The sequence below is a fragment of the Pipistrellus kuhlii genome, unplaced genomic scaffold (genome assembly GCF_014108245.1).
Source record: "Pipistrellus kuhlii isolate mPipKuh1 unplaced genomic scaffold, mPipKuh1.p scaffold_m20_p_12, whole genome shotgun sequence".
Lineage (NCBI taxonomy): Eukaryota > Metazoa > Chordata > Mammalia > Chiroptera > Vespertilionidae > Pipistrellus > Pipistrellus kuhlii.
The window spans coordinates 40,328,378-40,353,556 of record NW_023425427.1 but is presented as its reverse complement, the minus strand read 5'-3'; the positions used below and the strand labels follow the sequence as shown (position 1 = coordinate 40,353,556).

Below are 25,179 nucleotides of genomic sequence, written 5' to 3'. Positions count from 1 at the left end.
CAAGTTGTTCTCATCTGCAAGTGGAGATGAAGAAACCTGACAGACACTAGCTCAGCCAGGTGATCCAGGCTAACATTACCAGTGAAGGCATGTTGGTATATATACAATTGATATTATGTCATGAGTATAGCACCTTACTGTCTTCTGTGATCTTTCTCCAAAAATCTCATAATTCTAGTCAAATCATAAGAAAAACAGCCAAATCCGATAAGGTACATTCTACAGACTACTTCACCAAAAGATTTTATATATTTTTATATATATATATATATATATATATATATATATATATATATATGTATATGTATTTCCATACCAAAATTATATGTATGTTATGTACATATGAATGTATCTATAGTATAATGATGAGCCATAGGATTCTATTTTTGCTAAAGCATAGATAGTTGAATAAATTTAAGTAATAATAAAAGATGCACAAATTTTTAAGTTGTGATAATTTTATATTAAAGAATGATTGGTAAGAAAGTGATTTTAAAACAATTGGAATTTTTGTAATGTTGTTACATCCATTGTTACACGGTTATTATAATCCTCTCAGTGATAACTCTCTAAAGCACCTATAATTTCTTTTATGCTAAACTAAGTGGTACACTTTTTATATTAATAATTTTTGTACTTAAAAATTGTGGCTGATTTTCTCAAGATTAATGTCACATATTTTGCAAATAGTATAAGCATGCCCCCCTCTTCTATTGTTTTTACAGTGGAAAATCTACCCTAATAACATTCATTTCCTTCAATAAAATAATGAGTGGTATATATCCCCTGGTCAAACTACTTTTGTATTAAATTAGAATCTTGCCCAAACCTGAAAGGCATATCATAAATATTTTGTCAACCTTACACATAAAATACTTGTGTATGTGTGTGTGCACCCACACACTCATACATACTGAGGGGAAAAACAAAACACTAATTTTTCTAGTTGTCTGTCTATGTTTTAAAGAGGTACTAAAATGGCACTACTTCTGTCTTTAACTTGTCTTTTCTATTTGGAAATTGGTCACATAGGCAAGCAATTTCCTATGTGGCATATCCAAAACCTACATTTTGTTCCATAATATAATGCACTCTTCATAATGCTGATATTGATTCATTAGACAACACCTGACCTCAATACAAATAATAATTGCTACTAAATTTAATTCAATAAACATGGCTACAATGTACATTATTTTAGAGCAATTACTTAATTGTTTGGGGAAGCAAACATATTTGAAATACAATTATTTTTGAGGACACTAGATGTTATAAAGTATGTTGGCAGAATATATTAAAGAAGCAAAACAATTTTTTTAAAAATTACCTACGTTAGCAGTTAATGGAGTCAGATTCATTTTAATATAAAAGTTAAATATCATAATCTCTTCCTTTTTACAAATGTTTGTTGTCATAAGAAGTGCATATAATAAAAATTGGAAGTAGACTACTTGCTTCTATTGTAACAGCCATCAGATGACTTTGTGGTGAATTGAAGGTTGGTTGTATTCTCTGAGCATGTCTTTGTCCATATAAATGATTATAAACCTACTTTAGCCCACCCCTGTATAGGCATGCACACTGGTCATTTCTTTCTTCCTCATAGTTCCAGAGAATCAAATAATCTATATAATAAAAACCTAATATGCTAAGTGCTTGGTCAACCCATCAAAGTGTAATATGCTAATGAATGTTAAGGCTGCTTAGCCACTCACTATGACGTGTATTGACCACCAGGGGGCAGTTGACCAGTTGACCTGTTGCTATGATATGCACTGACCACCAGGGGGCAGATGCTCTGACTGGTAGGTTAACTTTCTGCTGGGGTCTGGCTGATCAGAATTGAGCATGACAGGCTGGACATGCCCTCATGCTCTTCTCTAGTCCTTCCATGGCTGGCCAACTTCATGTATCCCTCCCCAGCCCCAAATGTATACCAATGGGGTCCTTCAGCCTGGCCTGTGCCCTCTCATAATCCAGGACTCTTTGGGGGATGTTGGAGACCCGATTTTTGCCCAAACTTTCAGGCCAGGCTGAGGGACCCCAGTGGCGCACAAATTCATGCAGTGGGCCTCTAATCCTCTATATTTATACAGGATAGCTTTTGGAAAACTAAAGTGTCTCCATCTCTTTAGCTCAAATGAAAACATTTTATGGTACTTTCTCTCATCTCTAATTTGTTCAAAGGTGGTTACAGTCAATCCTCATTTTATATAAGCATGAGGGCACATTCAAGGCAAGGCTTATCCACCTATATCCACAGTTCTTTACACATAGAGCAGAAACTCGGGTTAAGTAGTTATTTTTTAAAAAGAATAAAAATAGAACATGCCATTATGGAAGTCCTTAATACAGAGAGATGACTTTTGCGATTTACCATCATAAAATATATCATTCAAACTTGTTGAATTTTCTTTGTTTAGCAAAGGCCAGTGAGTTTAAGTTCTCTTATCTAAATTCATGTGTCTCAAGGAACTCAGAGCATGTGTTCATAGGACTTTTAGACAACATTCTCTACAGAACAAACTAAGGCTAAATTGTCTATTTGAAAATTCCCTCTTGCCTGGTCTCAGTGTCTTCATTCTCTAAATGTTTGAACTTCAAAGTTAACTTTTAAAAAAGAAATATGCTATAAAACAAAACCAAGAACAGAGCATATAACAGGTAATCTATAATAATAAGAGTGTCATATGCTAATTAGACTGGACATCCTTTGGGATGACCTTCCAGAGGAGGGAAGCCTGGGTCCCAGGTGCCTGCTGGTGGCCAGACGGAAGCCTGGGTCCTGGATGCCAGTGGCTGGAGGAAAGCCTGGGTATGAGAGGGAGGCCAGTGCCAGCAGCCAGGGGAAGAAAGGCCTACTCTTGCATGAATTTCATGCATCAATCCTCTAGTAATTTTATAATTGCCATAAAACTCTTTCTCAGAACTATGTTGAATCTAATAAATTAGATGCCTGCTATATTATATCATTTTTTATTTCATAAAGGTAACTCTATCTAGCCAGGGCTTAAAAAGCTGAAAAAAATAAAAAAATAATAATAAATCCAAAAAGATCAATATGATCTGCAAGTAATGTAATTGCTCCTCAAAGAAGTGCATCATCACTCTGTAAAGGAGGGTAGGTAACACAAACAAGATACCAAAATATATACCATTACTATACCCGTCTTCCAATCAAATGTAAGCAGACATGTAAATACTAATTATGTTTCATGACCAGGAGAAATATAAATCAAATGAAATAGAGACAGAGTGGCAGAATTGATACCCCATAAAACTTAAAACAGCTATTAGAAATATTTTTAAGGGCATGGTCGGTATGGCTCAATGGTTGAGCAACAACCCCTGGAACAGGAAGTCACATTGTGATTCCTGGTCAGGGCACATGCCTGGGTTTTGGGCTTGATTCCCAGTAGGGTGCCTTCAGGAGGCAGCTGAACAATTTAATATTTAAAAAAAGACATAACCATTGATGCTTCTTCTATCTCCTTCTCCCTCTCTCCTGTCTTTCTGAAATCAATAAAAACATACTACAAAATATGTTCAATGTTTAAAGAAAGACTGGATATAATGAAAATTTAAATAAATATGTAAAATAATATTAAAAGAACCAAAAGGAAAACCCTGTGAAAAATGAACCAAGTAGAATTTTCTAAGAAGTTTCAGGGAGAATAAAATTCTGAAGGAATGACAATACCCAATGTTGGTGAGGGTGTGGAACAACTAGAATTCTCACTGTCTACTAGTATTGTTGAGGTTATCAACTGGTTCAACAACTTTGGTGAGAGTTTAGTCCATTTCTTATAAAACCAAGTATAAACTATGTTAGCCGGAAATTCCTCTCCTTAGCATTTATTCAAGCAAAATAAACACAAGTTTGTTTATAAAAAAAAAACCAACCAAGCAACAACAACAAAAACTCATACAAGAATTCTCACAACATTTTTATTTATTGATTCTAGAAAGTATAAAAATACCAGGTGCCCATTGAAAGAAGAATATATGACCAATGTGATTTTTTCATACACTCATGCATACAGCATCTGGGATTGCTTTCTGAAATATTAATGCTTGATGTAAGAAGACCTATACAAAAAAGCAGGTATCATATGATTCCATTTATATTAAGTAGAGAGCAAACAAAATTAAGCCTTTGTGAAAGAAAAGTTATAACATCAGTTCCTTCTCTTGGGTACAGTAAGGGACCCTTGTGTAGGGCTAAAGTGAAATTTCTTTGGGTAATAATGTTTTGTATTTTAATAGGGACTTAGGTTACCAGTACTATCCTTATACTGAGCAAGCAGCCCCATGCCTCAATAGGCCCATGCTATGGAGTGCCTTTGAAAAAAATTCTCTAGACACTATGTGTTTTCTAGTTCCCATGGGTCCAGCAGTACCACCTGGGTCAAGTGAACCAAATCCAAATTTGCACGTGTGTGGACCCTGGTCCCTAATTCTCCTTTATTGTATTGGGGGTAAGGAGCCAGAAATAAAAGAGGTTGAGTGGTATTCTTTCATATGTATCTGTATATCAGACAAAGGGAAAACAAATCAAGAGAGGCAGAACTCAGACTAGTCATTGCCTGTGTGGTGGGGAGTTGACCGAGTGCACTGTGGCTCAATGGGAATCTTCTGGGCTTATGAGCATGTTCTGAAAAATAATGAAGGTGGTGGCTATGGAAATGTTGTACGCACTTGGCAAAACCCATCAAAATGCACAAGGAACCGTTGTATCTTATTTATGTCATCTCTGTGACACCAAAACAGACATAACAATTAAAAAATAAGTGCTAAACATGATATAAACTGGAAGTCAAGATGGATTCTATAGATCATATGAAGTTGGACATAAAAGCTTACATATTAAAAATCTGTAGATCTTTTTTTAAATTTATTTTATTGATTTTTTTATAGAGAGGAAGGGAGAGGGATAGAGAGTTATAAACATCAATCAGCTGCCTCCTGCACACCCCTTCTGGGGATGTGCCCGCAACCAAGGTACATGCCCTTGACCAGAATTGAATCTGGGACATTTTAGTCCACAGGCCAATGCTCTATCCGCGGAGCCAAACCAGTTTAGGCTGTAGGTCTTGTTTTGTTGTGTTTGTTTCTTGGCAAGGGACTTAAAAGATGCCTCAAGTTTAAGTTGGCCTTTGTGAATTCGCTGCTAGAAGCAGTGCTCATCATCATTCATAGACCTCATTCTGGGGCTTAATCTTACTCATCCAAAGTGATCATCTTTCTGTCACTTGACATCAGTGCAAAGCTACAGAGTAAACCTTTGTGGAAAGTGGAGAGATTTCCCTGTTAATACAATGATGCACCTGATATGCTTGAAGAATTTGATAATGAAAGCAGATTACTTTTTTTTTTTTTTTCATTAGGACTTTGCTGCTTTTTCACAATCTGGTCAGGGTTCCTCCTAGCAATGAGAATCTTTGGGAACAAAACTTACAGTAGGAATATTTACATTTCCAGATAGCTAGCCTAAGAGCAATTAGATGAAATTAATTTCCATTGGTGTGCATGCCAGCACATTTATCCCCCTTAAGTGAAAGTGAAAAACTGTCTCTCATCGACATTTCTAGCTCTCTATCTCTCTCCCTTCCTCTCTGTAAAAAATCAAATATATATATATATGAGGCTGGCAAGTTTGACTGGAGAAGAGACTAGTAAAAATTAAAGCTAAATTACATGATGAAGTCAATTATCCTTGAAGCTCAAAAGACATTAATAAGCTTGCTGTAAGAAATGAGGTTGGCTTCACACTCCCTGGAGAAAGACGCTTATGTGAGCTAAACAGAATTAAATAAATGTGTGCAGGCAAGGAGCAAGGCAGAAACAGACAAAGAAACAGCTGCTAAAAGATCTATGTACATCACCAGGGAGGGCTGTCTTTGCCTGAACCTGAATTTGGTGTGTTCTACAAAAAGCTAGTGGTGTGTGATATCCACCAACCCCCTGGACAAATCAGGCAGATTTCACTCTACACTCAAATGTCACATTTGGTGACAAAACACTGAACCAATGTTTAATACCTACATCTGATTATGTATTTATTGCCAAGCAGAACATAGATTATCATGCTGTTCAACACTGCCTGAAATTGCTATGTACCTCCTTAAAGCTTTACAGTACATTTGTTTTTCTTGCTTATTATTCCTTTCCATCGAAGCTATATGCATTTTTAGACTAGCAAATTCAACCTTCCTAGAAAACTTATTTTATTACATTACAAAGATTAGACCAATGAGAGCAGATTTATTGAGCAAAGCAAAAAAGATGAATCAACAAAAATGGAGAAAAAAACCTAGTACCTATGATCTTCACATACACTGACATATTTGTCATTATTCTATCATAGGAAGAAAATAGCATTTTATTTTCAAATCTTACTTTCAAGCAATAAGCACTAAAAAAAGACATTGTCTGAACACAAAAAAAGCAAAATTATTTATTATAGAGCCAATAAATAAATTGTGGCTACTAATTTTAGGTATCAATAAAATAATATGAAAGAGTTCATATTACAAACCATAATCTGTATCATGATTTATCACTACATGCTAACATTTTACAGGGTATCTGAGGGATCTCGTCAAAACTTCTATATAGATTTTGGGATATAAAATTGAAAGTAAGTTCTGGAATAATTTCCAGGGGACAATGCTGATCCTGGTAGGCTTAGAGAGCAGAACTAAGGCCAAGTTGCTTAAACTGATCATGAAAAATAATAAAGTCAAATGTAAAACTTAAGATCAGGTGCTAGCGGGGTGACAGGTACCTAAAACTGCAAGTTTACTTGTGCTATTGCCAACTGTTTACTTTAAAGGTTTATTACTGTGTCCTGTAGCTTCCACTACTCTTCAACAAGTTGGGGCAAGAGAATGGTGTCATCATATTCTGAAGTTTCTGATATACTTGTAATATATAGGCATTTTGCTTTTATAATTTTCTTTACAATATTAAAAATAAGTATAATGTTTATTTTATGCTTTATTAGGATGTGCTCTAAATTTTCTCCCTTTGCATCTATAAATGTTCAGTATCTGGTAAGTACTATAACAGAGTTAAAAAACAACAACAGCCGAAACCAGTTTGGCTCAGTGGATAGAGCATTGGTCTGCAGACTAAAGGGTCCCAGGTTTGATTCCGGTCAAGGGCATGTACCTTGGTTGCGGGCACATCCACGGTGTGGGGTGTGCAGGAGGCAGTTGGTCCATGTTTCTCTCTTATCGATGTTTCTAGCTCTCTGTCCCTCTGTCTTCTCTGTAAAAAAATCAATAAAATATATTTTTTTAAAAACACACAAAAAACAATAAAACTGTCCTGCCCTAATACTGAGACCCTGGCTGAAGACTAATTAGTTCCTCCTCTTGAGCATTTGGTTAGATCCACACTCCAGGCACTTTTGTCATGGGGGCTCTCACTGTCCAGGTCAGTGTGCATTGGCCCTTATCACCCTGGGACAGGTACCAGCTCAGAGGCAGCCCCTACGCTCCTCCTCCAGAAACGATACAAAAGATCCAATCCACAGAAAGTCTATAAAGCCTAGCTTTTCCCACCTGCCTGTCAACATAAACCGCCCCCAAAGCTCTAACTTGCCCTTGTCCTGTCCTGGGTGCTGTCCCCTCTGGGGCCCTGTCTGCAGTCTTCTCTCCTTTGGGGCTGCATCGGGAATTTCTGCCTTTCATCCATTCAAGTGCTGTTGTTGTGTCCCACCATCAAAAGAACCTTTAAATCTTATAAAATAGACACACAATGCATGTGTTTTGAAATTAATGTATAATAGATCAAGCACCTATCTATGCTTTATTTTTAAATCCCTGAGGCAGTATGGCTCCAATTCCTGGAAATTGGCAGTTTTGAACTATTAAGTGTAACTATAGAGTACGTTCCATTCAGACACACAGTGTCTGAAATGGAAGCCTGGGGATACCAGTGCATGCTTTTCCATGGACACTGAGTTGGCAAACATTAGGCCTCTTACCATTTCCCCTTTGCAGCCCTCACTCACCAAGATCAAAGGTGACAAAGACTGGCTAGTGCCTCAGGGCTCCCATAATTTAACCACAGTGTTTCGCTGTGTTGTCCAGCTTCTGCTTAAGTTGGGCCCTGTGTGCATATATTACAAATGCATCACTTATTCTCCAGAAAATCTACACATACTTTTTAAAAGTCTTTTCAAATTATTATATTCAGTGTTTCCAAGTGGCAGATATCCTTTTATTTTGGCTTCCTTTCTTTTAATGGGAAATGTTTCTTTCAGGATATTGAGTTCACTCTATTAATGGAACTAATGCCTGCCAGGAGAATCTTAATAATTGTATAGATTAAGAAGAGTGGGAGGGACCCAGTATTCACTGATCAAATTCTCTTCTAGGAAGATGGTCAAATTGTTTGGTGCTCTGATTGCATGTCAGGTTCCTAAGGGAATTAGATCCAGTTGGTAGGGTAGAGGAGTACACTGAAAGGGGAGGTGGTGGCCAATTTTAAACTTCTTAGAGCGGTATGAAAAAGAGGTTCTTGTTCTGCTTCTCTGTGTGTTTTTGTTTCTCATCATTTCTAAGTGGCCTGCCATTAAAACCATTCATAGACCAAAATGCCACATTTTTATAACACGTATTTGCACATCAATCTCCTAAAGCATACAGGGGATGTATTGCATTTGATATCATCACTAAAAATCAACTTTTACCCATAAGTCATTCACCTCTAATGTAGCCTGCACATCTTTTGATGGACAGCATTGGTTTTGTTTTCTGCCTTAAATATAATTTAATTTTAGTTACACTGATAATTGCTATTTCACTTTGAAACCCTTGAAACAGACCCTCTTTCCTATATACAGAATAGAATGTAAAAAGAAGAACGCATTTACACAAGAAATTTTGCATTGTCTTCGTCACAAAAGATGGCAATAAAGTGTCCTATATGTAATATCGTATTTGAAGAACACACATCAATTGCCTCGGTTAAGAAATTCAATAAAGTGTGTTCCTCGCTGCCAACTGGCATCTGCTCCTAAGAAAACCCATTTTCATGTGCTGTTGTCTACACACCATCATTTTTAATGCACTCTGAAGTCCACTTTTATTAAGAAACTTTGCTCCTGAAGTTGTTTCCTTGGTTCTGTATGCACTGGAAGTAATAAAGGGAATTACTAATGTAGACACAGAATGAAAAAACATAATCCACTGCATTTGTAAATTGTGTGCTGTTTGGCTAAGGTAAATATTTATGAACACTTCGTTGGATTTACTTGTGATATCTAGAAAAAGAGCTGTGTGGGAAAATATATTAAAGGCTAAACATGTTTTTTTTTGTTTTTTTACTTATTCTTCAGTCATTCTACATTTAATCTTTCAGACACTTTTCCTGACCTCACGTGTGACACAAACAATTTTATGATGCTTTAAAAATTGGAAGTACATTTACATGATATTGCTGGACTGACATTCTGAAACAGGTGCAGATAGCCAGGATGTCTTGAGAGCAAGCTGCTGCTGTATTGTCATGTGGTAAGCAAATATAAGTGCAGCCTCCTCTCTTTCTCCTTCATAAGTGTCATGGACGCTAAGTGTTAATTAGGTCATAATGTAAACCCTCTGCCAGGATTCATGTTCTTTATTAATTTGCTAAGTTATTGATATTTGTAAAAAAATGAATGAAATTGGGAAGATAATTTCAACATTTAAATAAACTCTGTGTGTAGGTAACTTTATTTATTTTTTAAAACACTTCTTTTTTATATTTTATTGATTTTTACAGAGAGGAAGGGACAGAGATAGAGAGTTAGAAACATCGAGGAGAGAGAAACATCAATCAGCTGCCTCCTGCACACCCCCTACTGGGGATGTGCCCACAACCAAGGTACATGCCCTTGACCGGAATCGAACCTGAGACCCTTCAGTCCGCAGACCGATGCTCCATCCACTGAGCCAAACCAGTCTCAGCTTGTGTAGGTAACTTTATTTTTTTTTTTTCCAGAGAGGAAAGGAGATGGAGAGAGAGATAGTAACATCAATGATGAGAGAAAATAATTGTTTGGCTATCTCCTTCACAACCCTTAACTGGGCATTTAGCCCAAAACCCAGCCCTCTACCTCTCCCTCTCTTTCTCTCTCACACACACATACACACACATGCACACACACAAACACGCACACACTACCAGATATGTGAACAAACATTACTTGTTGGATACAGTAAAAATGAAACTATATTTTTAATTCCAGCTGACCCTACATTTTTTCAGTGGGCTATTACTTCACTGGCTGTAAATTAAAATTCTCATAGTTCTTAGGATTTTTATATTCACTGTTGGATAATTTAAAAGCTCTATAATTCTTTAAGTCAGAGAATGCAGTCTAGCATTAAACAAATTAAAAATGTCCTGATATGTGTAATAATGAATGCTTTAGTTTTCATTCAAATGTAAAACTTGTCTCCCCTATCCTTTCAATGACCTGTGGTCAGGAAGCAAGACAGCCTGCAGCAGGAAGAGAACTCCATTGGCTTTTTCTTCTATAACACCATGTCACTTCCTCCATCCCTATTGTGGATGGTAAACAGTTGGACAAGAGTTCAATATGATTGAAATCTTTCTAACGTTGCTGGTTTTATAATAACTGGCATATTGATGGAAAAGGACTTATTCAATAAGTACTATTGTTTATTCTTGTTTGGAAATACAGCCTCATTAACTAGAGATTTTTACTAGTAATATTTTAGCTCCTCCCTCTTGAAACTTACTCCTTTTCCACATGCAGACAGATTCTGACCTGGAGGATGCAGAGTCACTTCTACAGCAGAGTAGACTCTCTACAACGCTAATACATACTCAGATATGAATAGCTCTACAAGAGAAGATTTGCCAGTTTTTACTTTATATATATATATATATATATATATATATATATATATATATATGTATATATATATATGTGTGTGTGTGTGTGTGTGTGTGTGTGTGTGTGTTTTAACAATAACCTGAGAATTCAACATGTTTACAAAACAGACTGTGTCCTCTGGAGATTATGATAAACTAGAGGCCCAGTGCACAAAATTTGTGTGTGGGTATGGTCCCTAGGCCTGGCCTGTGATCAAGGCCATCTTCCACAGCTGCCCGCAGCCAACCCTGCTCCCTATCTCCACCCACTCCTGGTTCCCAGTTCGTCATTGGGTGATCGGTGCTTGACAGCCGGGGGGCAGAAATGGAGAGGTCAGCTATTCCTGTCTGCTCACTGGCCTTGACCCTACAGTGGTGGCCATCAGGTGATCAGAGCCCGCAGGCCAGGAAAAGGGACCAAGAGGTGGTCAGTGCGCCTCATAGTGACTGGTCCAGTGGGCGTTCTGGTTGTTCTGCCATTAGGGTCAATTTGCATATTACCCTTTTATTATATAGAATTATTTTAAATATCACAGAAACTATTTCCTGGATTTTAAAGTAATTGTAATATATTGAGTAATACACATTGTTTGGTTTTAGCTTGTAAATATTACAGATAATGTAAATTGTCAGGCATCATTCTTTACCTTGTGTTCTAGAATGTTCAGAATATAGTTTTGAGAATTTTAAGATAACATATATACACGATATTAAGGCAACATTTTTCTAACTTAATTTTACTTTAGGGCTTATTTTATTTTCACAACTTCTGTTTTTATGTCATCTTTTTTTCTTTGCAGCATTAAATTGGATGCATTTTTCATAATTTGCTATACACTTTTTTGCATTATTATTAGGCTTATTGTTTCAGAAATGTTATGCAAGATGAGACATTATTAAACTCATTGTATTGCAGCTTCATCCAAGAAATTCTAGCCACCTACAACTATTGTTTCCCAGATAAACAATCACAGATAAATTTCTACATACTTTTGTTTCATTAGATTCTGTCTTCTATCTATCTATATAAAACCCTAATATGCAAATAGAATGAACAGTGGAACAATGGAACAACTGGTTGCTATGATGTGCGCGGACCACCAGGGGGCACATACAGAACATGGCAGACATCAGCAACAGGCAATAGAATGTGATACATGGAGGGCGGTGGACACAGTGGGATGTAGAGCAGGTGAGTGGGGGTGCCAGACCAAGACGGAGCACTGGTGGCTGTCATTGGAACGAGCCTCTGATGGTTACTGTATATTCTTTGCTCCTGTGTGCTGCGGTCCCACCCAGTGCTCGCACCTACTGCTGGCATCTGACACCAGTATAACTCATAACAGTAGCAAAATTACAGTTATGAAGTAGCACAAAAATAATTTTATGGTTGGGGGTCACCACAACATGAGGGACTGTATTAAAGGTTCGCAGCATTAGAAATATTGAGAACCACTGCTCCAGAGAAGAAGAGTAGAGGATTCCCACTTCTGAGGTGTGAACAAGACAACTGTAGCTCACCACAGCTGCTCTTGTTGTGACCTCTTACCCATTGTTTCATCACTCATCTGACCTTTCTCTTCTGATCTAAATGGATACCTTTGTTTCCTCTCATCTAGGTATATCTCTTAACAGTCCCTCAGCAGAATGTAAACTTTTACTATTCAATACATTCTATGAGGGCATTAGACCAAGGCTGTGCCACATTTTTATTTTCTGTCCTGTATACATAGTTTGTGGCACAGTATTTGGCTTGCAGTAGATTCTAAATATTTGTTGAAATACATGACAATTAGTAAGCAAATGACCCTAAAAATATAACTGATACAGAAAATTACACTTGCTTAAAAAAGTGTTTTGATAGCCCTGCCTGGTATGCTTACTGGTTAGAGTGTCTGCCCATGCACCAGGAATCACAGTTTGATTCCCAGTCAAGACCACATACCTGAGGTGCAGGTTTGATCCTAGACCCTGATCATATGGGAGGCAACCAATCAATGTGTCTCTCTCACATCAATGTATCTCTCTGTCTTTCTCCCTGTCCCTTATTCCTTTCCACTCTTTCTAAAAATCAATGGAAAAAATCTCCTCGGGTGAGGATTAACAAAAAATAAGTGTTTTGATAGATTAAAAAGGAACCCAATCTCATTTTGTAATATGCACACACACACAAGCACACACACCCATCAGCCCCAATATGTTCTTTTTTTATTTTTTATTTTTATTTTAGAAATTTGAAATGACGGAGGTATTTCTGATAGCTGGCTAAGGAACCTAAGACACATTTACTTACTCAGACTAGCAAACTTCCCTTGTGAAAGATTTTTTCCCTTTATAAAAATTAAAGTCTTTCTAAAGACATGTGAACCGTATTGTGAAACCACCTGGTATTATGATTGCAGTTCTCATCTGCTGCTGCATTAGCTCTAAATTCTGAGGCAATATTTTTAAACATCTGCCTAGGGAGCTCTCCTTCTGCTGTCTTCAATAAATCTCTCCTTTACCCATGAGGTTTGTTTCGGTTAATAACACCCTGTAAGTACTTAATGTGGCATTATGAATCGTGTAAAGTATCCTGAACAGTGCTTGACCCCACATAGTTCTGTAGATCACCATTGATTTAATGTGACAGAATAAATCCTCCACATTAGCCTGCACCAGGTTTTTTAATATCCCAACACAACAAAATTATTGCAGAGGAAACTATGTTGTCAGTGGCTCTAAAGCATTAACCAGAATACAAATATCAGGGTACTTTACTAAGTTATGCAGCAAATATCTTAAGAAGCAAAGTGTGCATCACAGACATTTGCTACCTTGTACAATATTTTGTAGGGGGAAAGAAAGGTATTGGATGTCATATCAGAAACTATTTAAGAATTTTAAACAGATCCAAAATTATTAGAGACAGCATGTTTGGGTTTAAGTGGAAGGTATACAGATGTTAAATCTTTTAACCAAGAGTCATGTCATTTACAGTATATTGCAATTCTTTTAGTCTATAATACCAAAAAACATCTCCATATTTTTCAAAGAACCAAAAAGTGACCCCAAATAGTCTCAGTAATCTTGAGAAAAAAGAACAAAGCTGGAGGCATCAACACACCAGATAACAAACTACACTACTAGGTGATTGTAGTCAAAACAGGCTGGTATATGCCTGGAACAGAAAAGAGAGCCTAGAAATCTACCCACGCCTTTATGGTCAATTAATATTTGACAAAGAAGGAAAGAACATACAAGAGACTGGTAAAAACAGTTTCTTTAATAAATGGTGTTAGAAAAACTGGAGAAGTACATGCATAAAAATGAAAGAATACACAATATACAAGATAAACTCAAAATGGACAAAGGACTTAAGTGTAAGTCATAAAACAATAAAATCCCAGAAGAAAACATAGGCAGTAAAATCACAAACATCTCTCAGTGTAATATTTTTGCTGATATGTCTCTTAGGGTAAGGGAGACAAAGGAAAAATAAACAAATGGAATTATACCAAGCTATAAAGTTTCTGCTGAGCAAAATAAACTATCAACAAAATAAAAAGGGAACCCACTGTATGGGAGAATATATTTGCCAATGACATATTGGATAAGGGGTCAATCTACAAAAAATATAAAAACGTATACAACTCAAAACCAGGAAGACAAACAATCCATTTAAAAATGGGCAAAGGACCTGAACAGACACTCCTCCAAAGAGGACATACTAGTACAGATGGCCAATAGACATATGAAAAAATGCTCAAGGTCACTAATCATCAGATAAATGAAAATTGATACCACAATGAGCTATCACCTCACATCTGCCAGCATGGCTACCATCAATAAATCAATAAACAACAAAAGCTGGTGAAGATGTGGAGAAAAGGAAACCTTAGTGGACTGTTGATGCAGCCAGTGTGGAAAACAGTAAGGAGTGTCCTCAAAAATTTTAAAATTTAAACATTTAAAAATGCAACTGCCTTTATATTCCTAGTGATCCCACTTCTGGGAATATATTCTAAGAATCCTGAACACCAATTTGAAGGAATATTTGCATTTTTATGTTCACAGTAGTGTTATTTACAATAGCCAAGATCTGAAAACAGCCCAAATGCCATCAGTAGATGAGTGGATAAAGAAGCTGTAGTACAGTTACACAATGCAATGCTACTACAGGGCCATACAAAAGAAAGAAATCTTATCTTTTGTGACAACATAGATGGACCTGGATATTATTATGTTAAGTGAAATAAGCCAATCAGATACAAATACCATATGATTTCACTTATATGTGGGATCTAATGGGTACAATAAACTGATGAACAAAATAGAAACAGAGACATGGAACAGACTGACACCTGTCAGAGGGGAGGGAGGAAAGAAAGACAGGAAGAAAGAAGGCAAAGGACTAGCCAAAGAGTGGGTAGCCCATGGACACAGACAACAGTATGGTTGTGTATAGAAGGAAAGGGGGTGAAGGCAGAGTGGAGGGGAATTAAGGGGGAGGTCACATCTGCAATAGTGTCAAAATTAAAAGTTACAAAAAATAAAATTTAAAAGACCAGAGGTACCACACAAACTTCTGTATTTTCTGTTCCCTTGCTCCCTTTTATATTAAATTCTCAGGGCAAAGGGTGCTCCTTCTGCTTCAAGACATCCCCTCAACCCTGATTCATGTGCTCCAGAACTTGTATTAAACTCAGATGGACAACACATTTTAATTGTAAGTTTTCAATAATATGGGTTCTCACTAAATACTTTAGTGTAGCTAAATATTAAAATTTTAATGAGTGCTTTATCATAATTTCTTATTTTTCTATTCCTTTTTTGGACCCTATGGCAATTTCTACAATTTTATTCCTGGAATTTTGATTCTTTTCTTTGTTTTTGTTTTCTTCAAAATTTGATCATCTATATATTTATCTAGACATTTAATTTTTTTCATTAATGCCACTCCTTTCCAGGCTCATGTTTACTTTTGAAATTTTTCATTTGTAACCAATTTATTGTATTTTTCATAGAGGTGCAAGAATCACTGTTGTTGATAGTGAAATTTATATTTGACGAACTCATGACCTCATCAAATGACCTGTCTCAAGAATTCCCCTTATATGTCCCTGGATGCTTTTTCATATCCCCTGACCATTCTGTTTTACGAGGAGTGGATATGCACTAGTCTACTCATTTTCTCTGAAATAATGAACCACTCCATCCACACTACACTCATTCATTATACACACAGGGGCTGAGTTCCTCTGGCCAACCAATCTATCTAGATGAACAAGAATGTCAGGATTTATTAAATTACTTGTTTCCATATCTATTTTTTCCTACAACTCTGAGCTCCTTGAGTTTAGAAAATGTTTTTTCTTTTTTTTTAAATAATGCTAAGGATACATTCCACAGAGGTCATTTTAAATAATGGTTTAACGCATAATTAATACACTAGATATATCCAGAATTCTCTATTTAAACACATGTGTCCTACCCAAAATATGTGAAAGAGGATAGCATATATGGGGTTAGGTTACATGAAAGATAAAATAATGAAGATAAAGTGAGTGAGAAACCACATATTTTAATAGCTTCTTCATTTTACAATAATTACCATCAATCAATATATACTTCATTTTTATCTGTTCCTAGACCCTAATTAATTTACTATTGCTTAACATATGACTTTTAGCCTATGTACAAGTTGTGTAAGTCTATATTGCCCCTTAATTCAGATCAAAATCATAAAATTTATAATATATGGAGCATAATTCAGGCAATAATCTGAGCATGCTCAGTTAGTGTTGCAGAGCACAGAATTACCACAAATCCTCCCCTCCCCGTATGTGCAACTCCAATGCCACACTGCCACTCCCTTCATCAAGAAGTAAAGTCTAATTCTCCGCCTTTCTGATCTGGGTTTTGCCAATGTTAATGTTCATTCAAAGGAACATTAACAAATCTAACCCAAGAAGAGATCTGAAAAGCAATTGCACACCAGGGCTTGCTTTCTCAGTGGTATTTGGAACCCTGAGATTGCTCAGGCAAAGAAAACCCTAGGACATCCAAGAGCCCACATAAGGCAGACATAAGCTCTCCCATACGAACCCCTGTACACCAAGCAGCCTGCCTATAGCTGTATTTATGAGTGAGGCCATCCTGAATCATCAACCACAAACAAGTATAGGAGTAAGAAATAGCTGTAAGTCATGGAATTGTAAGAAATAAAGTGTGGTGCTTTAGGCAAATACGTTTTCTTGACATAAGCCACTTTCCTTCACAAAGCAAATGAGTTTAGTTGGCAAGTAGATTTGGTTGATGGTTGGTGTTTTAAAATATATTAAGTACACAATCCAAGAATTAAGCCAAAAAATAACCATCTTTATTAATCTAACTTATTGTTCCATTGGTTCATTAATATAAATTAGAAGATATTGTAAGCATTTCCCCATGGCATTTGATTCTGTGCTGGATGTTAAAATTTGTTATGAATGTATTCAAAAAAGAGAACTTGACATTTTATGCAGTGTTCTTCGTAAGGTAAGATCTTTGAAGAAGCATGCTTGTAGTCTTTTTGCCCCTTCTTTGAGTTGGCTCTTGAGTTTGCAAATGCCTTTAGAAAAAGTGAGCCTAGATAAAGGCGGATAGATGTTTATTTTCTCTCAGGATCAATGCTTTTGCTTAGCAATACATTTAAACATTACTTTTGTTAGAAATTCAGCACATAAAGAGTAATGATAAAGGCATTTTTTATACCATTTACTGAGTCTGTGCAACACAGTAACACAGCATTGTGTCAACTGAATTATATATTAAACTTAATCTAATTTTTACAGTAGTTCTCTCCAATTTCCACATAAATAATGCTGATTAAGTAAGTCATTCTAGGTCATGTTGTCCTTAAGAAGTGCAGCTAGGGTATAAATTATGGCTTTTCTCCTTTCCTGAATATATAAGAAATATATTTGGGTTAGAGAGGTTTTCATAAATGCAGCACAGCGACACGGCATCACATGTAGCCTCTGACATGTGGGGAGAGTCAAATGTCTCAGAATCAAAGAACATTGAGTGAGAAATCAAATGCATGAGGAGTAAGTGCCATGCTAGAGGCCATGTGTTCTATCTGGTGTCCATTTTTCCTTCCTCTTTTGACATCCTTTGTCTGGATTTCATCCTTTACTACTAATATTAACAACTCCAAATTACTGTGGTTTTAAATATGTATGAAATACATCAATATCATACTATTTTCATAACTGTTAGGAATAAGTTGGAAAACCAGAAAAGTGCCACACAGCTTAGAGTCGTATGTACAGTACTTACAAGTAAATATTAGAGCTTAAACTTAAACTAATCTTTTGTGACTAAATAAATGTGTGGGTTTTTTTCCCCCCAGAAAAAAAGTATTTCATGAAGAGTGGCCAAATTGTGTATATCATGAATGGAAACAACATAACACATTTTGAAGCTTAATTCTGCTATTATTAACTGAATTATATTAGTTATGCATTATATTAACCTATTTGAATCTCCCAATTATACTCTCTTATAAATTAAAAATATTAAACATTATCTTGCAAACTTAAAGACTATATGCAGAACAATTCCGATAAGATAGACCCTCATTAAAAAGAACATGTTTGAAAAAGTACTCTTTTTTTAATCCTCTGAAGAATAAATCTTTCATACCAATAAGAAGAGAAAGAACAAGATTGTCCTGGGAAGTCTGTCTACTTCTAAGCATATGTATTGTTTATGCATGTTGGAAATCTTTCACGGACCATGTACTTGTTGAGATGCTGTTATTATTATTCTGTATTTTAAAAATCACCTGTCCTACCTGGGTCTGGGGCATGGCGATGTTCCCAATGGTTAAAAGGTTAAAATCCATGTGGCAATCAGTATAAATATAGCCACTATGATCAAAATTCATTTAGTAACTGATGTTTTAAAATATATTAAGTAATGAAATAGCATACTATATTATTACTTACTCTTATAATCTTATATTTAAATCTAATAATTTGTCTCTTGGCCTACAAAATTCACCTCTGAACTTTTAAATATATTATTATAACTTATTAAAAGTCTACTGTCTTTATTAGTAGCATTTTACCCAACTGACTGACTGAAATATCATATTGAATTTCAAAATTTAATTGATTAAGTGGTTGATAATTAGACCTGATGGATGGTTTTTAAAGTCTAGAGCGAGAGGAAACCTTAGAGGTATTCCACCTCTCTGACTAATTTTATTGGCACAGAAGTTCAATCCTATAATATGAAATCATTTGTTCCGGGTTACATAATATAGAAGAGGCACAGTTAGGATAAGCAAGTGTTAGCTATCTTATATTTCAGAATTGTCCATATTTTAAACTTTTACTAAATTAGCAGGAAATTTATTTGATTAGAATTGTATAAAATTTAAATTAAGAATTCTAATATTTCCAAAATATTAAACATGAAATGTACTATGTTTAAGGCTTCTGTACTATAGTCACTGCTTCTATACAAGATTACTTAAACCAGACCACATTTTTAATCAAAGCTTCCTATTAATTACACATTATTTTGTTTTTCTTTCACAGCATGTCGGCTTTTTGATGAATTTTGGAAATCATTTATTCTTCTGTGCCGTTATCTATTCTTGCATTTATTAAATCAGGACTGCGGGCATCACAATGTCCTTTTCCACTCAGTGTGTTCAGTCTTTCAAAAAAAATCAGCTACAGTGTGTCGGGGTTCTTTGGGTTGTATTCATGTGTTCTATGTTTGGCAGCTCTTTTCTAGCCAGTGTTGTTCTTAGCCTCTCTGTTCTCTTTAATAAATGTGCCACCACAACAGTCATGTGGCTCTATCACAGGACACCCCTTCATCCTCACATCATGGATCTCTCATCGCTGATGCTCTGAAATCATTGTCATCACTCTTTTTTCTAGAAAAGTATAGGAAGACAACCTCCTGGTACAGAGGGCACAAGAATGTCTACCTCTTGGTGCTTTGCACTCTTTGAGGGAGTTTTCAAAGCAGCGTTGCTATGTCTCAATATCCAACAGATATTTTATTTTAGTGCGATGCTGCTTTCATAAATCTCCTAGGAGAAAACTCAGCTAAAAATATTGCTCAAACAAGCTTGGGCTGGTTCTCTTGGACTCAGAGCAGATGAAGAATTCTGGAAAAAGCATGACACATTTTATTTTATTTACCACCTGTCCAATCCTTCCTAGAACTGGGTCTGAGTTCCAGCAGGACAATGCCAGCTCAGGAATGAAAAGTGGAGATAGCCTCTGTGGTATAGATATCAGCACGCTAGTTTTAATTTATTTTTAAAAGAATGTAATTCAGATTAGAGAAATAACGCTGCAGGGTTTTAGTACAACTATGTATGAAGACACACGCTTGCCGAGTGTACAAGAAATTATTTTAAGTCATGAATTTTAAAAAGAATTCCCTCAGAGAGATGAGAACAGATTTATCACCAGCTGGTGCCAGGTTATATTTGGCATATGGAACCCAGATTTAGTTATCATCTTCAAAGTCCATGAATACCATTCTAGCAACACTATTGTGCATGTAAGACAAATGGTCCGGGAATTCCTGTAAGTAATCTTCAGGTGATGAGAACAAGGTCAAGTGTCACCACAATGCACCGGAGTCTGAGTCCCTAACTAGGGTCTCTGAGGCAGCCAGCGCTGTCAGGGCTGCAGGGGAAGCAGGTGGTGTTTTAAAAGATGTGAGAGCAGCGAGTTATTTCCTTTGTATTTGTATAGGCAAGTATGGACACAAGGGCTTGTTAAATGGAAGTATGGGAAAGATGTTAAGTTCTGAGAACTGGGGTGGAATGGGGTGCCTCTCTTCCTCTTGGAAACAAGCACCAACACATCCCAAGGTCTTGGTTTTTAAAGGGACCACTTGTGCTTCAAGATGACAAGATAGCTCCTCTGTGACAGGATTTTTTTTTTTAAGATATATATTTCATTGATTTTTTACAGAGAGAAAGTGAGAGGAATAGAGAGTTAGAAACATCGATGAGAGAGAAACATTGATCAGCTGCCTCCTGCACACCCCCACTGGTGATGTGCCCGCAACCAAGGTACCTGCCCTTGACCGGAATCAAACCTGGGACCTTTCAGTCCACAGGCAGACAGTCTATCCACTGAGCCTAACTGGTTATGGCATCTGTGTCAGGATTTTTATCAAGCCAATCTCAGCCCCCCTTATCTCCCACCTGAGTAGGACTCACCAACAAGAACACAGATTTGCTCCTGCACCCTGGTGGGGAGTTCTGGTGTTTCATGGTAACTTCCCTGAGACATGCTTATCCCACCAGCTCTGCCTCCTGCTTCCCTCTCAGATATTTCTTCCTTTGCCTTTCTTGATCAGAGGGAAGTCCACACCTGATTAGACCAAGAGTAGACCACTGACATATCCTGAGACTACTTAGTAATCTGGATTTGAGATCCAGAAAAACCAGTTTCTAATTAATAACATCTGGGAATCTGAAGCTTAAATGGCCAGAGAGTGAACTACAGTTGATTCCAGTTCATCCTAAGATGCTTGTAAATATGTAAATTTGCCAGTACAGTTGACATACAATATTATATATGAGTTTCAGGTGTATAACATAGTGGTCACCCCAACAATTCTAGTACCCATTTGAGACTGTATTCTCTATGCTGGGGGAAGTAACGTACTTATTATACTTGGCTTTTGTCTGGTGATCCTCTTATGGTTTTCAAACACATCGTCTTATTTTGCTTACCTTACCACGGATGAATTCTCTTTCTTGCGGTCACATCTCAGCTGAACAACACCTGAGGAGACAAATGTCTACTTAGCAAAAGTAAAGTTTTGGAATCTGCATGTTCGGAGAGACCAGTGTAAACAGGCCCTCTCCAGTCTCACAGATGCTGCTCTTCATTATTTCATTACAGCGTTGTTTCACTATGAGTGTGAAGTCAGAGATGCCCAATGGCCCCCAGTGTATCCTGGGGAATTATTGGCTAAGAGGGAGTTAAATTTTGCTCCATTTTGGCCTTTAATAAGTAAAATCAATTTCATGTATGCTTCATAATTTTTGTGGAATATTTATATTTTAAAAAAATGCATTTGATTCCAAATGATATTTTCTCATCATTATTGATTTTTTAAATTTCTAATAATCCTGTGCATATAGGATTTATGAGAAGTATTTGATAAAAGCCTAGTGATGCTATTTCCAATATGGGCCTGGCTTTTTAGACATAGCTACCCTTGTGAAATCATGGAATCTGCTACGTATAATTCTGTCACCAGGAGGTTTTCTTCTTTTTCCCTCCAAGTGATAAGTATAGCTAAGCCCAACAAGAGATTCATAGTCAACCTATTTCAGAATATTTGAAATAAAATGTTTTTCTTTTAACAAATGTTATTTATTAATAGGATTATATTTATTAATCCAGCTAGGCAAAGCCAAAGCATCTTTGAAAAGAGTCTTGTTCAAATAAAGTTAGGTCTACTTACAAAGAAAAATTCATTTGTTAACTACTTGTCATTAAGAATTGGAATGTTGACTATAGAAAAGGCTTTGCAAACACTAGAAATCATTTAAAAATTAATTTATTGCCCTGGCTCAGTGGATAGAGCGTCAGCCTGCAGATTGAAGGGTCCTAGGTTTGATTCTGGTCAAGGGCACATGCTGGGGTTGCAGGCTCGATCTCCAGTTAGGGGCATGCGGGAGGTAGACAATCTATGATTCTCATCATTGATGTTTCTATCTTTCTCCCTTTCCCTCTCTGAAACCAATAAAAATATTTAAAAAATAATTTATTGAGGTGACATTGATTCACAAAACCACACAGGTTACAACTCAATAAAACATCACCTGCACACTGCATCCTGCACCCATCGCCCCAAGCAAAGTCTCCTTCTGTCCCCATTTCCGCCCCACCCCTTGCCATCTTCCACCTACCCTATTTCCCTCTGGCTATCACCACACTGTCCTCTCTGTCTATGTGTTATCTATATATGTTTTAGGTCAATCCCTTTACTTACTTTCATCCAGTCCCCCAACCCTCCTCCCCTCTCTGGCAGCTATTCCATGTATCCATATCTCTAATTCTATTTTACTCCTCAGTTTATTTTGTTCATTAGATTCCACATATAAGAATGCTGGGGTTGCAGGCTCGATCTCCAGTTAGGGGCATGCGGGAGGTAGACAATCTATGATTCTCATCATTGATGTTTCTATCTTTCTCCCTTTCCCTCTCTGAAACCAATAAAAATATTTAAAAAATAATTTATTGAGGTGACCAATAAAAATATTTAAAAAATAATTTATTGAGGTGACATTGATTCACAAAACCACACAGGTTACAACTCAATAAAACATTCCAATCCCTTTGATTGGAATTCCAATTCCAATGACCTATGTAATTTTTTTTTTTATGTACCCATTCCAATCTTTAATGGATAAGAGATGATATGGTACTTACATTTCTCTAACTGGCTTATTGCATTTAGCATAAAAGAAAGGAAAAAAGTGTGTGCATAATTCAGAAGAGTACCTCTTCTACATACTCTGATACCTTTTCTTTTATTGCCTTTTTCTGGTGAGTAAAGGCCATCATGACAACCAATCTTTAATGGATATGAAAAGCCACTTTACCTGGATTCTTATACGTTTGCCATACAATTAAATATTTCACCTCTATCATTTTTCACACCAATTCTCTGAAATATCTCAATAGCAGATAAAAAGGATACTATATAATATGTTATTTTATACCTTCAAACATTAACAAAAGTAAAATTGCAGTGAGAAGAACACATGTGTCTGTGTGTGCTTGTGTGTGAGATTTCTTAATATTCAGGCCATAATTAATTCAATAATCCTTTCATTCCAATATCTATAGTTCTCTTGTTATACAGGTATGCTATGTAATATTGGACTATATTAGCCAACAGTAAACTAGGTAAATGTCTCTAAATGAGATATTATTAGAAATTGAATAGGGGATGAAACCATTTTTGTTTGGATAAATACTTTGATGATACTTGAGAAAAATGAAAGGTATTGGGGGCCAGGATGATGGTTGATTCCAAATAAAAAATACATTTATTTTCATAATAGTTAAAGAAATTGGACCTCCCTAGACAATCTGGCAAAAGGAGGTGAAGTTTAAAATATGAGAGCATGAAAGATAGAGTGTGATTACACATTAGCTGTAGCCAGAAGATGATATCATTTTGAATGAGGGATATTGAGAGAATATTTTAAGAATAGAAGGGACTAAACTACTTCTGTAATTTATTATGGAGCATTTTTATAATGTATTTTATTGCATTAAATGATAGCTCTCACCACTAATGCTTTAGTACAAGTGTATATGTTAACTAAGTATTCGTATGACTGTTTTGTTTTGTCTTGGGTCAAAAGTTGTTGTTTGTGAAAAATAATGGAAGTCTGAGTTTCTTACTTGGATAATGTATTGCCTTTAAAAGTCATACATAAGGAACAAGGGGGTAGCTTTAGAAATGAAATTGTGTGCATGTAAGTTTGACAGGAATTAAAAGGCATTTTGCAATTGTAGGATTTAACATGAATGAAAGTCCAGGAGCTTTCTATTATCTATCCCATTTTCCAACTCGGTATGAATTACAAATAAAAATTTATTTAACTGCTCTAGATTAATATAGATCTTGGTTTGGCAATATGAGCTATGTTTGTCTGAGGAATAAAACATATGTGAGAATGTCTAGGGAGCAAATAGGACATCACCATCAGCTATCTCTTATTTTTAAGACAGTGGAATCTTCTGGAAAAGATTTGTACCAAAGGAGGCTTTAAGATATTCAAATATTGGCTTAGGTCAAGGCTTCAGTTGTGGAAAAAAATGATTATTCTGCCTATATTTTACAACCTTAGTATTAGATTATCCTCTGACTCAGACCTATAGATATATAGTTGAAATACAAGGAGAAAAGATGATATTGGCATGTGCCTACAAACTATTGAAGACAAATTGATAAATGAGACCAGATGTGACATAAGCAGAATATAGATTCAGGATTAAAATAGGCTACTCAAATACTCTATTCCAAAGAATTATAAATGAGGATTTTAAAAATCAGGGTGGAATGACAGAGGTGCATTGGCAGTAAACCAACAATGAGTTTGGAAATGGTAGGACAATTCTTCTATGTTACTACCCTTTGTGAGCTTTATGTAGGTTTCTGAGAGGCAACTGAATCTAGAACTTCGGTTTCAGGGGCCCTGGAGATGGCATCCCAGCCTTACAGCCAGCATTACAAAGGGATCCAGAT

General features: G+C 36.2%; 1 protein-coding gene across 1 annotated transcript in view; it reads right to left on the bottom strand.

The window, feature by feature from the left end:
* Window positions 1-22,793, bottom strand: part of LOC118716721 (spermatogenesis-associated protein 31D1-like) — a 32,266-nt gene extending 9,473 nt beyond the window's left edge. Inside the window, exons 1-2 of the mRNA XM_036434263.1 lie at window positions 22,739-22,793; window positions 21,638-21,689 (exon numbers count right to left, since the gene is read on the bottom strand). Of these exons, the coding sequence (XP_036290156.1) occupies window positions 21,638-21,689; window positions 22,739-22,793 (107 nt within the window). The remainder of the gene's footprint in view (window positions 1-21,637; window positions 21,690-22,738) is intronic.
* Window positions 22,794-25,179: the final 2,386 nt, after the last annotated feature.